A 15,970-nucleotide genomic window follows, 5' to 3' on the forward strand; every position below is an offset into this window, starting at 1 on the left:
ATCTAGAAGAAATAATGATTTGTCTTTGTTAGAAATACAACTTGGTCCAATTTGTTATATATTCTAGGAAAATGCGGATTGGATTTTAACCTATTTAAAACATGTCATCAAAATTCTAAAATTAATCTTAATTAGGAAAAACTACTAATGATGTTCAATACATTATTTTTTTGAAAAAGACTCGAATTAGCTAGTTTTTCTCTTCATATTTTTCGGTTGAATTTTGAATTTTAAAGAAATAAACTATGTTTCAAAATTAAATTTTCATTTTTTAAATGTTTTCTCCTCTTTTAAACCGTTCAATTAAGTGTTTTTCCATCATTTATTCTCTACAAAAAAACCTTCCGTAAAAGGAAAAAAAATGTACAACAGAATGACAGACAGAAATAACCATTTTTTTATATATATATGGATTTATTTATTAAAGGTAAATTGAGCAAATTGGCTATTTCTGGCAATTTATTTAAGTGTGTATCAAACTGGTAGCCCTTCGCATTAATCAGTACCCAATAAGTAGCTCTTGCTTTCAAAAAGGTTGGTGACCCCTGCTCTAGTAGAAATACTCTCATATACTACCACAATACACACTACACTGTAGTATAAATACTCTCAAATACTACCACAATACACACTACAGTATAAATACTCTCATATACTACCACAATACACACTACACTGTAGTATAAATACTCTCAAATACTACCACAATACACACTACAGTATAAATACTCTCAAATACTACCACAATACATACTACACTGTAGTATAAATACTGTCATATACTAGCACAATGTACAGTACAGTGTATTATACAGTAAATACTTTTATATACTAGTAAAATATACAGTACAGTGTAGTATAAATACTTTCATATACTACGATACACAGTATAGTGTAGTATAAATACTTTCATATGCTAGTACAATATGCAGTACAGTGTCATATAAATACTTTTTTATACTAGTAAAATATACAGTGTAGTGTAGAATAAATACTTTCATATACTACAACAATGTACAATACAGTGTAGTGTAACTACTTTCATATACTACAACAATACACAGTACAGTGTTTTATAAATACTGTCATATACTACAACAATGTACAGTACAGTGTAGTATAAATACTTTCATATACTACAACGATACACAGTATAGTGTAGTATAAATACTTTCATATGCTAGTACAATATGCAGTACAGTGTCATATAAATACTTTTGAATACTAGTACAATATACAGTGTAGTGTAGTATAAATACTTTCATATACTACAACAATGTTCAGTACCGTGTAGTGGAAATACTTTCATATACTAGTACAATATGCAGTACAGTGTGGTATAAATACTTTCATATACTAGTACAATATGCAGTACACTGAAGTGTAAATACTTTCATATACTAGTACAATATGCAGTACACTGTAGTGTAAATACTTTCATATACTAGTACAATATAATGTACAGTGTCGTATAAATACTTTCATATACTACAACAATGTACAGTACAGTGCACTGGAAATAATTTCATGTACTACAACAATACACACTACACTGCAGTATATTTACATTGTGTTATGTGTTTGTAATGTCGTGTTTCGTCTTTATATTGTTGTGTTTTTCTTTTTGTTGTTGTGTTACTTTCTCCAAGATGGCGGCGCCCGGACGGGCTGCGCTCTCGAGGAGCTCCTGCTAAAGATGGAACATTTGGCAGAAATACCGGACAATTCCACAAACTTTATGGCTGGCTCACATCGTGGTCACTCCGTGATCACGTACGACCGCCAGACACTTCTGGATGTGGACACATCGGGCCGTTTTGGACTGATAGACACTTGCGTGCTAGACTTGCTAACTAGCATGGGAATACATCGGCGGCTACATCCAGCGGCCTGTGAAGCAGCGGAGTCTAGTAGCAGCGGGGGCCGTCTACGGAGCAGACGCCAGCGGTGTGATCGGAAACGCGGATGCCGAGCGGGGCTAAAAACAAAGCAGAAGGCTAATCCCCACAGAACACCACTTTCCTCCATCCCGAAGACGGATTTAGATGGAAAATGCGAGACTACTGGTCTGGGTAAGGAGTCTGTTAAATTAGAACAAGTTTTTTCTGCTTTGAGTGTTTCAGAGTTGGACATGTGTTCTACTGAGGTGGCTAACTATGATGCGTGCAGTTTATCAAAGCAACAAACAAACAATCGGAAAATCCCCGTTACTGAGGTGGCTAACCATGATGCGTGCAGTTTATCAAAGCAACAAACAAACAATCGGAAAAGCCCCGTTACTGAGGTGGCTAACCATGATGCGTGCAGTTTATCAAAGCAACAATCAAACAATCGGAAAATTCCTGTCGTATCAATTCCTAGATATGGTCGTAACTATACTAAATGCACTGGGCATAATAAACACAACATTATTAATATTGCTACTACGGATAATTTGATCAAAAACTCCCTAAAACAGCCAACTACATATAATATAGGTTTTTTAAACATAAGATCATTGTCTCCTAAAACGTTGTTAGTTAATGATATTATCAGAGACAACAATCTTAACGTCATCGGTCTCAGCGAAACCTGGCTTAAACCAAATGACTTTTTTGCGCTAAATGAGGCAAGTCCTCCTAACTTTACACATGCGCATATTGCCCGTCCGCTCAAAAGGGGTGGGGGGGTTGCACTAATATACAACGAAAACTTTAACCTTAGTCCTAACATAAATAATAAATATAAATCGTTTGAGGTGCTTACTATGAGGTCTGTCACACCGCTGCCTCTACACCTGGCTGTTATCTACCGCCCCCCAGGGCCCTATTCGGACTTTATTAATGAATTCTCAGAGTTCGTTGCTGATCTAGTGACACACGCCGATAATATAATCATAATGGGGGACTTTAATATCCATATGAATACCCCATCGGACCCACCGTGCGTAGCGCTCCAGACTGTAATTGATAGCTGTGGTCTCACACAAATAATAAATGAACCCACGCATCGCAACGGTAATACGATAGACCTAGTGCTTGTCAGGGGCATCACCGTTTCCAAAGTTACGATACTCCCGTATACTAAAGTATTGTCTGATCATTACCTTATAAAATTCGAGGTTCAGACGCATGTTCGTCAAACTAATAATAATAATAACTGCTATAGCAGCCGCAACATTAATACAGCCACAACGACAACTCTTGCTGACCTACTGCCCTCGGTAATGGCACCATTCCCAAAGTATGTGGGCTCTATTGATAACCTCACTAACAACTTTAACGACGCCCTGCGCGAAACCATTGATAACATAGCACCGCTAAAGTTAAAAAAGGCTCCAAAAAAGCGCACCCCGTGGTTTACAGAAGAAACTAGAGCTCAGAAATTATTATGTAGAAAGCTGGAACGCAAATGGCGCACGACTAAACTTGGAGGTGCACCATCAAGCATGGAGTGATGGTTTAATAACTTATAAACGCATGCTTACCTTAGCTAAAGCTAAATATTACTCAAATCTCATCCACCGTAATAAAAACGATCCTAAATTTTTGGTAGTACGGTAGCATCGCTAACCCAACAAGGGACTCCTTCCAGTAGCTCAACCCACTCAGCTGATGACTTTATGCAATTCTTTAGTAAGAAAATTGAAGTCATTAGAAAGGAGATTAAAGACAATGCGTCCCAGCTACAACGGGGTTCTATTAACACTGACACGATTGTATATACGGCGGATACTGCCCTCCAAAATACTTTCTTTCGTTTTGAGGAAATAACATTAGAGGAATTGTTACAACGTGTAAATGGAATAAAACAGACAACATGTTTACTTGACCCTCTTCCTGGGAAACTGATCAAGGAGCTCTTTGTATTATTAGGTCCATCAGTGTTAAATATTATAAACTTATCACTCTCCTCGGGCACTGTTCCCCTAGCATTCAGAAAAGCGGGTATTCATCCTCTTCTTAAAAGACCTAACCTCGATCCTGACCTCATGGTAAATTACCGACCGGTGTCTCACCTTCCCTTTATTTCAAAAATCCTCGAAAAAATTGTTGCGGAGCAGTTAAATGAACACTTAGCGTCTAACAATCTATGTGAAACCTTTCAATCCGGTTTCAGGGCAAATCACTCCACGGAGACAGCCCTCGCAAAAATGACTAATGATCTATTGCTAACGATGGATTCTGATGCGTCATCTATGTTGCTGCTCCTCGATCTTAGCGCTGCTTTCGATACCGTCGATCATAATATTTTATTAGAACGTATCAAAACACGAATTGGTATGTCAGACTTAGACCTGTCTTGGGTTAACTCTTATCTTACTGATAGGATGCAGTGTGTCTCCCATAACAATGTGACCTCGGACTACGTTAAGGTAACGTGTGGAGTTCCCCAGGGTTCGGTCCTTGGCCCTGCACTCTTCAGCATCTACATGCTGCCGCTAGGTGACATCATACGCAAATACGGTATTAGCTTTCACTGTTATGCTGATGACACCCAACTCTACATGCCCCTAAAGCTGACCAACACGCCGGATTGTAGTCAGCTGGAGGCGTGTCTTAATGAAATTAAACAATGGATGTCCGCTAACTTTTTGCAACTCAACGCCAAAAAAACGGAAATGCTGATTATCGGTCCTGCTAGACACCGAACTCTATTTAATAATACAACTCTAACATTTGACAACCAAACAATTAAACAAGGTGACACGGTAAAGAATCTGGGTATTATCTTCGACCCAACTCTCTCCTTTGAGGCACACATTAAAAGCGTTACTAAAACGGCCTTCTTTCATCTCCGTAATATCGCTAAAATTCGCTCCATTCTGTCCACTAAAGACGCTGAGATCATTATCCATGCGTTTGTTACGTCTCGCCTCGACTACTGTAACGTATTATTTTCGGGTCTCCCCATGTCTAGCATTAAAAGATTACAGTTGGTACAAAATGCGGCTGCTAGACTTTTGACAAGAACAAGAAAGTTTGATCACATTACGCCTGTACTGGCTCACCTGCACTGGCTTCCTGTGCACTTAAGATGTGACTTTAAGGTTTTACTACTTACGTATAAAATACTACACGGTCTAGCTCCATCTTATCTTGCCGATTGTATTGTACCATATGTCCCGGCAAGAAATCTGCGTTCAAAGGACTCCGGCTTATTAGTGATTCCCAAAGCCCAAAAAAAGTCTGCGGGCTATAGAGCATTTTCCGTTCGGGCTCCAGTACTCTGGAATACCCTCCCGGTAACAGTTCGCGATGCCACCTCAGTAGAAGCATTTAAGTCTCACCTTAAAACTCATTTGTATACTCTAGCCTTTAAATAGACTCCCTTTTTAGACCAGTTGATCTGCCGTTTCTTTTCTTTTTCTTCTATGTCCCACTCTCCCGTGTGGAGGGGGTCCGGTCCGATCCGGTGGCCATGTACTGCTCGCCTGTGGATCGGCTGGGGACATCTCTGCGCTGCTGGTCCGCCTACGCTTGGGATGGTTTCCTGCTGGCTCCGCTGTGAACGGGACTCTCGCTGCTGTGTCGTGGATCCTCTTTGGACTGGACTCTCGCGACTGTGTTGTATCCATTGTGGATTGAACTTTCACAGTATCATGTTAGATCCGCTCGACATCCATTGCTTTCCTCCTCTCTAAGGTTCTCATAGTCCTCATTGTCACCGACGTCCCACTGGGTCATTATTGTCACCGATGGCCCACTGGGTGTGAGTTTTCCTTGCCCTTATGTGGGCCTACCGAGGATGTCGTAGTGGTTTGTGCAGCCCTTTGAGACACTAGTGATTTAGGGCTATATAAGTAAACATTGATTGATTGATTGATTACGTCTTTATATTGTTGTGTTACATCTTTATATTGTGATATGTCTCTACATTGTTGTGTTTTGCTTTATGTTTTTGTTGTGTGACATCTTTATTTTGTTGTGTTTTGACTTTATGTTGTGTTGCGTCTTTATAGTATTGTTTTGCTTTATGTTGTTGTGTTACATCTTTATTTTTTTGTGTTTTGACTTTGTTACGTTGTTATATTGTGTTTTGGCATCGTGTTGTGTTGTGGCTTTATGTTGTTGTGTTTAGTCTTCTAGTTGTGTTGTGGCTTTATGTTGTTGTGTTTAGTCTTCTAGTTGTGTTGTGGCTTTATGTTGTTGTGTTTAGTCTTCTGGTTGTGTTGTGGCTTTGTGTGGTGTTTAATCTTCTGGTTGTGACGTTTCTCCTCAAATTGAGCCAAATTGTTTGTAAATCAACACAATAGAGCAGATTTGATGACGCAATGTAATAATGTCAAAATGTTGTGTTGCGATGAGTTCCCGGCGAGAGGACAACAGCTGTCTTTGATCCAACTCCACTGTGTAGGATGGGAAGCGACATGAAAGTGTCGGTTTCTTTGATGTATTGTAATCCACAGGAAGATTTTGTCTTGACCCGAGATCTACAAAGCGGAGAGGAAGCAAGACCTGACGCCCCCCCCCTTCAGGCACCTTTTCTTTGAACTGTTTTGTGACCAAAGGTAGCAGCTGTTTACGGCCCCCTTCCTTTAGAAACAGCTGTTGCCATGTAATCAGGGAAAGTCCAAATAAAAAAGGAGGCGTACAATCTTTCGTCAGAGCGTGGTGGGAGACTGTACAAGAGTACAGCCCGGACGTTTCTCCTCAAATTGAGCCGAATTGAATTCTGTCTCTGTTTAATTCCTTGCTTTTTGTCTTGTTTAATAGATGTCATCAGTGTTTGAACCTGACAATTATTGTTTGTAAATCAACACAATAGAGCATAGTTGATGACGTAATGTAATAATCAAGTGTCTCCTTATGCGCTGTAAGAATAGGAACTGCTTTACTCACAATACTCCATTCCTCTCAGCAGGTCCTGGAAATAAAAGCGAGCCTGGTCCTCGCTGAACGCTTTGTCTGTGGGCACCTCCATCACCGCCCTGGACACACACACACACACACACACACACACACACACACACACACACACACTGAACAACCCTCAGCAATGAGACTGAAGCATGTTTGGAGTCATGACAAGGAAAGAAGCTTACCCTTGCTTGACCAGCTCAAACACTGCAAGACACACACAAACATCGTTAGCACGACATTTAAGGACAACAGGCCATTATTCTGTGTTGTGCATGTCTTCAGCACCTGTTGTGCATACCTTGTGCACGTGTTGTGTTTCATATATCGTGCATGTTTGTTAATGTGCTGTGTACTGTTTTTTTTTTTTTTTTTAACATGTGTTGTGCCACATCAGGCACACGACATTGAAACAATGTAGATCATTTGTTGAATTAGGTCCTGACGTTGACTAACTCAAATCTAACGCTGAAGCAACATGCCTTTTGTCGACGTTTAATCAATGTCAGGTTGCGACGTTGATTTGACATTGAAAGTTGGTCATTTTCTGACAAATAACGTCTCAATTTACAAATACAACTATTTTGTAACCTTGTTTAAAAGTCAGTCTTTAAAAACCCTTGTTGTATCAACGTCTTGTGCAAGTGCTGTGCATGTGTTGGGCAGGAAGGAAAAGTTAAGTGGGCACAACACATAAGATATAGTTGGTGTGGACAAAACACACAACATAAAGTTTGTGAGGACACAACACACAATATATATATAGTTGGTGTGGGCAAAAAAACAACGTTTGTGAGGGCACAACACACAAGATATAGTTGGTGTGGGCAAAACACACAACATAAAGTTTGTGAGGGCACAACACACAATATATATATAGTTGGTGTGGGCAAAAAAACAACGTTTGTGAGGGCACAACACACAACATACAGTTGGTTTGGGCAAAACACACAACAAAGTTTGTGAGGGCACAACACACAATATATATAAATGCGGCCGCTAGACTTTTGACAAGAACAAGAAAGTTTGATCACATTACGCCTGTACTGGCTCACCTGCACTGGCTTCCTGTGCACTTAAGATGTGACTTTAAGGTTTTACTACTTACGTATAAAATACTACACGGTCTAGCTCCATCCTATCTTGCCGATTGTATTGTACCATATGTCCCGGCAAGAAATCTGCGTTCAAAGGACTCCGGCTTATTAGTGATCCCCAAAGCCCAAAAAAAGTCTGCGGGCTGTAGAGCTTTTTCATTTCGGGCTCCAGTACTCTGGAATGCCCTCCCGGTAACAGTTCGAGATGCTACCTCAGTAGAAGCATTTAAGTCTCACCTTAAAACTCTTTTGTATACTCTAGCCTTTAAATAGACTCCCTTTTTAGACCAGTTGATCTGCCGTTTCTTTTCTTTTTCTTCTATGTCCCACTCTCCTTTGTGGAGGGAGTCCGGTCCGATCCGGTGGCCATGTACTGCTCGCCTGTGTATCGGCTGGGGACATCTCTGCGCTGCTGATCAGCCTCCGCTTGGGATGGTTTCCTGCTGGCTCCGCTGTGAACGGGACTCTCGCTGCTGTGTTGGATCCGCTTTGGACTGGACTCTCGCGACTGTGTTGGATCCATTATGGATTGATCTTTCACAGTATCATGTTCTCATAGTCATTATTGTCACCGATGTCCCACTGGGTGTGAGTTTTCCTTGCCCTTATGTGGGCCTACCGAGAATGTCGTAGTGGTTTGTGCAGCCCTTTGAGACACTAGTGATTTAGGGCTATACAAGTAAACATTGATTGATTGATTGATTGATATAGTTGGTGTGGGCAAAAAAACAACGTTTGTGAGGGCACAACACACAAGATATAGTTGGTTTGGGCAAAACACACAAAGTTTGTAAGGGCACAACACACAATATATATAGTTGGTGTGGGCAAAAAAAACAACGTTTGTGAGGGCACAACGCACAATATACTGTATAGTTGGTGTGGGCAAAACACACAACAAAGTTTGTAAGGGCACAACACACAATATATATAGTTGGTGTGGGCAAAAAAAACAATGTTTGTGAGGGCACAACACACAATATATAGTTGGTGTGGGCAAAACACACAACATAAAGTTTGTGAGGACACAACACACAATATATATATAGTTGGTGTGGGCAAAAAAACAACGTTTGTGAGGGCACAACACACAAGATATAGTTGGTGTGGGCAAAACACACAACATAAAGTTTGTGAGGACACAACACACAATATATATAGTTGGTGTGGGCAAAAAAACAATGTTTGTGAGGGCACAACACACAAGATATAGTTGGTTTGGGCAAAACACACAAAGTTTGTGAGGGCACAACACACAATATATATAGTTGGTGTGGGCAAAAAAAAACAACGTTTGTGAGGGCACAACACACAAGATATATAGTTGGTGTGGGCAAAACACACAACATAAAGTTTGTGAGGGCACAACACACAATATATATAGTTTGTGTGGGCAAAACACACAACATAAAGTTTGTGAGGGCACAACACAGAATATATATAGTTGGTGTGGGCAAAAAAAAAAAACGTTTGTGAGGGCACAACACACAAGATATAGTTGGTTTGGGCAAAACACACAACAAAGTTTGTGAGGGCACACCACACAATATATATAGTTGGTGTGGGCAAAAAAAACAACGTTTGTGAGGGCACAACACACAAGATATATAGTTGGTGTGGGCAAAACACACAACATAAAGTTTGTGAGGGCACAACACACAATATATATAGTTGGTGTGGGCAAAAAAAACAACGTTTGTGAGGGCACAACACACAATATATAGTTGGCTTAGGCAAAACACACAACATAAAGTTTGTGAGGGCACAACACACAAGATATAGTTGGTTTAGGCAAAACACACAACATAAAGTTTGTGAGGGCACAACACACAAGATATAGTTGGTTTAGGCAAAACACACAACATAAAGTTTGTGAGGGCACAACACACAATATATAGTTGGTGTGGGCAAAACACACAACAAAGTTTGTGAGGGCACAACACACAATATATAGTTGGTGTGTGCAAAACACACAAAGTTTGTGAGGGTACAACACACAAGATATAGTTTTGTGGGCACAACACACAAGATATAGTTGTGTGGGCACATCACACAAGATAAAGTGTGTGTGTGGGCACAACATACAAGATAAAGTGTGTGTGTGGGCACAACACACAAGATATAGTTGTGTGGGCACATCACACAAGATAAAGTGTGTGTGTGGGCATAACACACAAGATATAGTTGTGTGGGCACAACACACAAGATAAAGTGTGTGTGTGGGCATAACACACAAGATATATTTGTGTGGGCACAACACACAAGATATAGTTGTGTGGGCACAACACACAAGATATAGTTGTGTGGGCACAACATACAAGATAAAGTGTGTGTGTGGTCACAACACACAAGATAAAGTGTGTGTGGGCACAACACACAAGATAAAGTGTGTGTGGGCACAACACAAAAGATAAAGTGTGTGTGGGCACAACACACAAGATATAGTTGTGTGGGCACAACACACAAGATAAAGTGTGTGTGTGGTCACAACACACAAGATAAAGTGTGTGTGGGCACAACACACAAGATAAAGTGTGTGTGTGGTCACAACACACAAGATAAAGTGTGTGTGTGGTCACAACACACAAGATAAAGTGTGTGTGGGCACAACACACAAGATAAAGTGTGTGTGGGCACAACACACAAGATAAAGTGTGTGTGGGCACAACATACAAGATAAAGTGTGTGTGGGCACAACATACAAGATAAAGTGTGTGTGGGCACAACATACAAGATAAAGTGTGTGTGGGCACATCACACAAGATAAAGTGTGTGTGGGCACAACATACAAGATAAAGTGTGTGTGGGCACAACATACAAGATAAAGTGTGTGTGGGCACAACATACAAGATAAAGTGTGTGTGTGGGCACATCACACAAGATAAAGTGTGTGTGTGGGCACAACATACAAGATAAAGTGTGTGTGGGGTCACAACACACAAGATAATGTTTTTGCGGGCACAACATACAAGATAACGTTTGTGTGGGCACTACACACAACAAAGTGTATGAGGGCACAAGACACAAGGTAACGTTTGTGAGGGCACAACACAACATAGAGTTTGTGTGGGCACAACACACAAGATATAGTTGTGTGGGCACAACACACAAGATATAGTTGTGTGGGCACAACATACAAGATATAGTTGTGTGGACACAACACACAAGATAAAGTGTGTGTGTGGGCACAACACACAAGATAAAGTGTGTGTGTGGGCACAACATACAAGATAAAGTGTGTGTGTGGGCACAACACACAAGATAAAGTGTGTGTGTGGGCACAACATACAAGATAAAGTGTGTGTGTGGGCACAACATACCCATGTAGAGATGGTCCTCACTGGGGTCATCCAAAACCTGGCAGCAAATGAGACAGGAATGAGATGAAATGAAATAAAATAATAAAATAAATGAAGGGGATTCTTGTCCTTCACCTCCACAAGTTTCACCACATTAGGATGGTCCAGCTTTTTCAGTATGGCGATCTCCTGGTAGACCCGTTCCAGGGGGCCTTTGGGCTGCGGCGGGCCCTCTGGGACAGCTTTGGCTCCGCGAGGGGGGGGTCTTCCTGGTGACGGGAGTGACCAGGAAGTGAGCGCGTGAAAAGGTGAGAGCGAGGCGTGGTGGACTTACGTGGGAATCCTGCCTGCCTCATCAGCCTCTTCTTGGACAGGACCTTCATGGCCTGCCGGGAGGACCAGACAGACATGTTGGATCAATACCGCCAGACCACGGACATCATGTCCCTCTTCAACTTCCTGTGGGCCGTGTGACTCGTGCAATGTTCCACATCTTTCAGGGGGGGTGATGATGTCATCAAGTGTAATAACAGGACTGAGTGACCACCCACAGTCAGACGTTAAGTTACTTGTTTTTTTATTCATTAAAAAAAAAATCGTTGGCACAAATATATACTAAATAAAACATTTGTGGAGGATTCAATATGGGGGCTTATTTTCAACGGCGCATTTTAAAAATACTATTACAAAAAAAAGTGGAATAAAAGAGCAAATGTCACAATAAAATGTTGTAGAATTAACATTAATAACACAAAGATGACATGCAGCCTGATTTTTCTGTGAAACTGTTAAAGAAAAATAGTAAAAACCTTTAATGACTGAGCAGATCTGTAATTTATCTACATACTTTTATATATGTTATTTTTAACCTTTAGTCTGATTGTTGTTGTTTTTAAACTCTCATCGTCCTAAAATAATAAGGAAACTATCTATAAAAATAGTATGTACTATTAGTGTGTTCAATTTATAAAATAGTACCGGTATGTACTATTAGTGTGTACATAGTATAAAATAGTGTGTACTAATAGTGTGTACAAAGTATAAGATAGTGTGTACTATTAGTGCGTGCAAAGTATAAAATAGTGTGTACTATTAGTGTGTACAAAGTATAAGATAGTGTGTGCAAAGTGTAAAATAGTGTGTACTGTCAGTGTACAAAGTATAAAATAGTGTGTACTATAAGTGTGTACAAAGTATAAAATAATGTGTACTATTAGTGTGTATGAAGTATAAGATAGTGTGTACTATTAGTGCGTGCAAAGTACAATATAGTGTGTACAAAGTTTTGAATGTGTATTACTAGTGTGTACAAAGGATAGAATAATGTGTACTATTAGTGTGTATGAACTATAAGTGTGTGCAAAATGTAAAATAGTGTGTACAGTCAGTGTGTGCAAAGTATAAAATACTGTGTAGTATTAGTGTGTACAAAGTATAAAATAATGTTTATTACTAGTGTGTACAAAGTATAAAATAATGTGTACTATTAGTCTGTTTGAAGTATAAGATAGTGTGTACTATTAGTGTGTACAAAGTATAAAATGTGTATTACTAGTGTGTACAAAGTATAAAATAATGTGTACTATTAGTGTGTATGAAGTATAATATAGTGTGTACTATTGGTGCGTGCAAAGTATAAAATAGTGTGTACTATTAGTGTGTACAAAGTATAAAATGTGTATTATTAGTGTGTACAAAGTATACAATAATGTGTACTATTAGTGTGTATGAAGTATAAGATAGTGTGTACTATTAGTGCCTGCAAAGTATAAAATAGTGTGTACTATTAGTGTGTACAAAGTTTTGAATGTGTATTACTAGTGTGTACAAAGTATAGAATAATGTGTACTATTAGTGTGTATGAAGTATAAGTGTGTGCAAAATGTAAAATAGTGTGTACTGTCAGTGTGTGCAAAGTATAAAATACTGTGTAGTATTAGTGTGTACAAAGTATAAAATAGTGTGTACTATAAGTGTGTACAAAGTATAAAATAATGTGTATTACTAGTGTGTACAAAGTATAAAATAATGTGTACTATTAGTCTGTTTGAAGTATAAGATAGTGTGTACTATTAGTGCGTGCAAAGTATAAAATAGTGTGTACTATTAGTGTGTACAAAGTATAAAATGTGTATTACTAGTGTGTACAAAGTATAAAATAATGTGTACTATTAGTGTGTATGAAGTATAATATAGTGTGTACTATTGGTGCGTGCAAAGTATAAAATAGTGTGTACTATTAGTGTGTACAAAGTATAAAATGTGTATTACTAGTGTGTACAAAGTATACAATAATATGTACTATTAGTGTGTATGAAGTATAAGATAGTGTGTCCTATTAGTGCCTGCAAAGTATAAAATAGTGTGTACTATTAGTGTGTACAAAGTATAAAATGTGTATTACTAGTGTGTACAAAGTATAAAATGTGTACTATTAGTGTGTATGAAGTATAAGATAGTGTGTACTATTGGTCCGTGTAAAGTATAAAATAGTGTGTACTATTAGTGTGTACAAAGTATAAAATGTGTATTACTAGTGTGTACAAAGTATACAATAATGTGTACTATTAGTGTGTATGAAGTATAAGATAGTGTGTACTATTAATGCGTGCAAAGTATAAAATAGTGTGTACTATTAGTGTGTACAAAGTATAAAATGTGTATTACTAGTGTGTACAAAGTATATAATAGTGTGTACTATTAGTGTGTCTGAAGTATAAGATAGTGTGTACTATTAGTGCGTGCAAAGTATAAAATAGTGTGTACTATTAGTGTGTACATATATAGTGTGTATTATTAGTGTGCAGTGGAACAGATGACATCTATTTCTTCCTACGGGGACATGCTGTGCATTTGAAGAAATATGAATTAATCAACCCTCAATTACATCACTTATTAACACACTGATATATAGATTCATGATGGTATAATGTCATATAGATTTATGATGATAAAATGATATGTAGATGTATGATGATTATAATGTTATATAGATTTGTGAGGATAAAATGATATATAGATTTATGATTATATAATAACATATAGATGTATAATATGATATAGATTTATGATAATATAATGCTATAGATGTATGATGATATAATGTTATATAGATTTGTGAGGATAAAATTATATATGTATTTATGATATGTTATATAGATTTATGATATAATGATATAGATATATATATGATATATAGATTTAAGATATGATATATAGATTTATGATATATGGATGTATGATGATATGATACATAGAGACATGATGATATAATGATATATATATTTATGATTATTTGTTATATAGATTCATGATGATATAATTATATACAGATGTATGATATGATATATAGATTTATGATATATAGATTTATGAGGATTTGTTATATAAATTCATGATGATATAATGATATATAGATTTATGATGATAAAATAATAAATAGATTTATGATGATATATGGATTTATGACATAATGATATATAGGTTTATTATGTGGTATAAATGTATGATGATATAATGATATATAGATTTATGATGATATAATGTTATAGATTTATGAGGATATCATATAGATTTATGATGATATGACATAGATTCATGATGATATGTTGTATAGATTTATGATATAATGAGATATAGATTTAGGATGATATAATGTTAGAGATTTATGATGATATGATATATAGATTTATGATGATATAATGATATATAAATTTATGATGATATGTTATAGATTTATGGTATGATATATAGATTTATGATGATATAATGATATATAAATTTATGATGATATGTTATAGATTTATGGTATGATATATAGATTTATGATGATATGATATATAGATTCATGATTATATACTTTTAAATAGATTTGATGATATGATATATAGACTTATTATGATATAATGATGTACAAACTTATATGTTATACAGATTTATGATGATATCAAAATCAAAAATACTTTAGATTCATGATGATATAATATTATATAGTTATGATATGATGTATAGATTTACGATGATATAATGATTCATAGATTTATTATGATATAATGTAATACAGATTTATGATGGTATAATGATATATAGATTTATTATGATATAATGACAGATTTGTGATGATATGATACATAGATTCATGATGATATAATGATACATAGAAGTATGATATGATATGATATATAGATTCATGATGATATATTGATATATAGATTTATGATGATATGATGTATACATTTTTTTTGAATGATTGATATATTTTTATTTCAAATATGCAAAAAAAAAGCATTCATTCATGATGATAATGATATATAGATTTATGATATGTTATGTAGATGTATGATGAATATAATGATATATAGATTTATGATGATATAATGTTATGTACCGTATTTTTCGGACTATAAGTCGCAGTTTTTTTTCATAGTTTGGCCGGGGGTGCGACTTCTTCTCAGGAGCGACTTATGTGTGAAATTATTAACACATTACCGTAAAATATCAAATAATATTATTTAGGTCATTCACGTAAGAGACTAGACGTATAAGATTTCATGGGATTTAGCAATTAGGATTGACAGATTGTTTGGTAAACGTATAGCATGTTCGATATGTTATAGTTATTTGAATGACTCTTACCATAATATTTTACGTCAACATACCAGGCACCTTCTCAGTTGGTTATTTATGCCTCATATAACGTACACTTATTCAGCCTGTTGTTCACTATTCTTTATTT

At 37.0% G+C, this 15,970-nt stretch overlaps 1 protein-coding gene across 2 annotated transcripts in view; it reads right to left on the reverse strand.

Annotated features, from left to right (window-relative positions):
- The window catches only part of LOC133557473 (calcium/calmodulin-dependent protein kinase kinase 2), a 55,954-nt gene that overhangs the window by 16,894 nt on the left and 23,090 nt on the right, over positions 1-15,970 (reverse strand). For both annotated transcript variants that reach the window (XM_061907948.1, XM_061907947.1), the window contains exons 6-10: positions 11,570-11,621; positions 11,371-11,504; positions 11,257-11,293; positions 7,025-7,046; positions 6,822-6,910 (exon numbers count right to left, since the gene is read on the reverse strand). In XM_061907948.1, the coding sequence (XP_061763932.1) occupies positions 6,822-6,910; positions 7,025-7,046; positions 11,257-11,293; positions 11,371-11,504; positions 11,570-11,621 (334 nt within the window). The remainder of the gene's footprint in view (positions 1-6,821; positions 6,911-7,024; positions 7,047-11,256; positions 11,294-11,370; positions 11,505-11,569; positions 11,622-15,970) is intronic.

Source organism: Nerophis ophidion, linkage group LG08 (assembly GCF_033978795.1).
Source record: "Nerophis ophidion isolate RoL-2023_Sa linkage group LG08, RoL_Noph_v1.0, whole genome shotgun sequence".
Classification (NCBI taxonomy): Eukaryota; Metazoa; Chordata; class Actinopteri; order Syngnathiformes; family Syngnathidae; genus Nerophis; species Nerophis ophidion.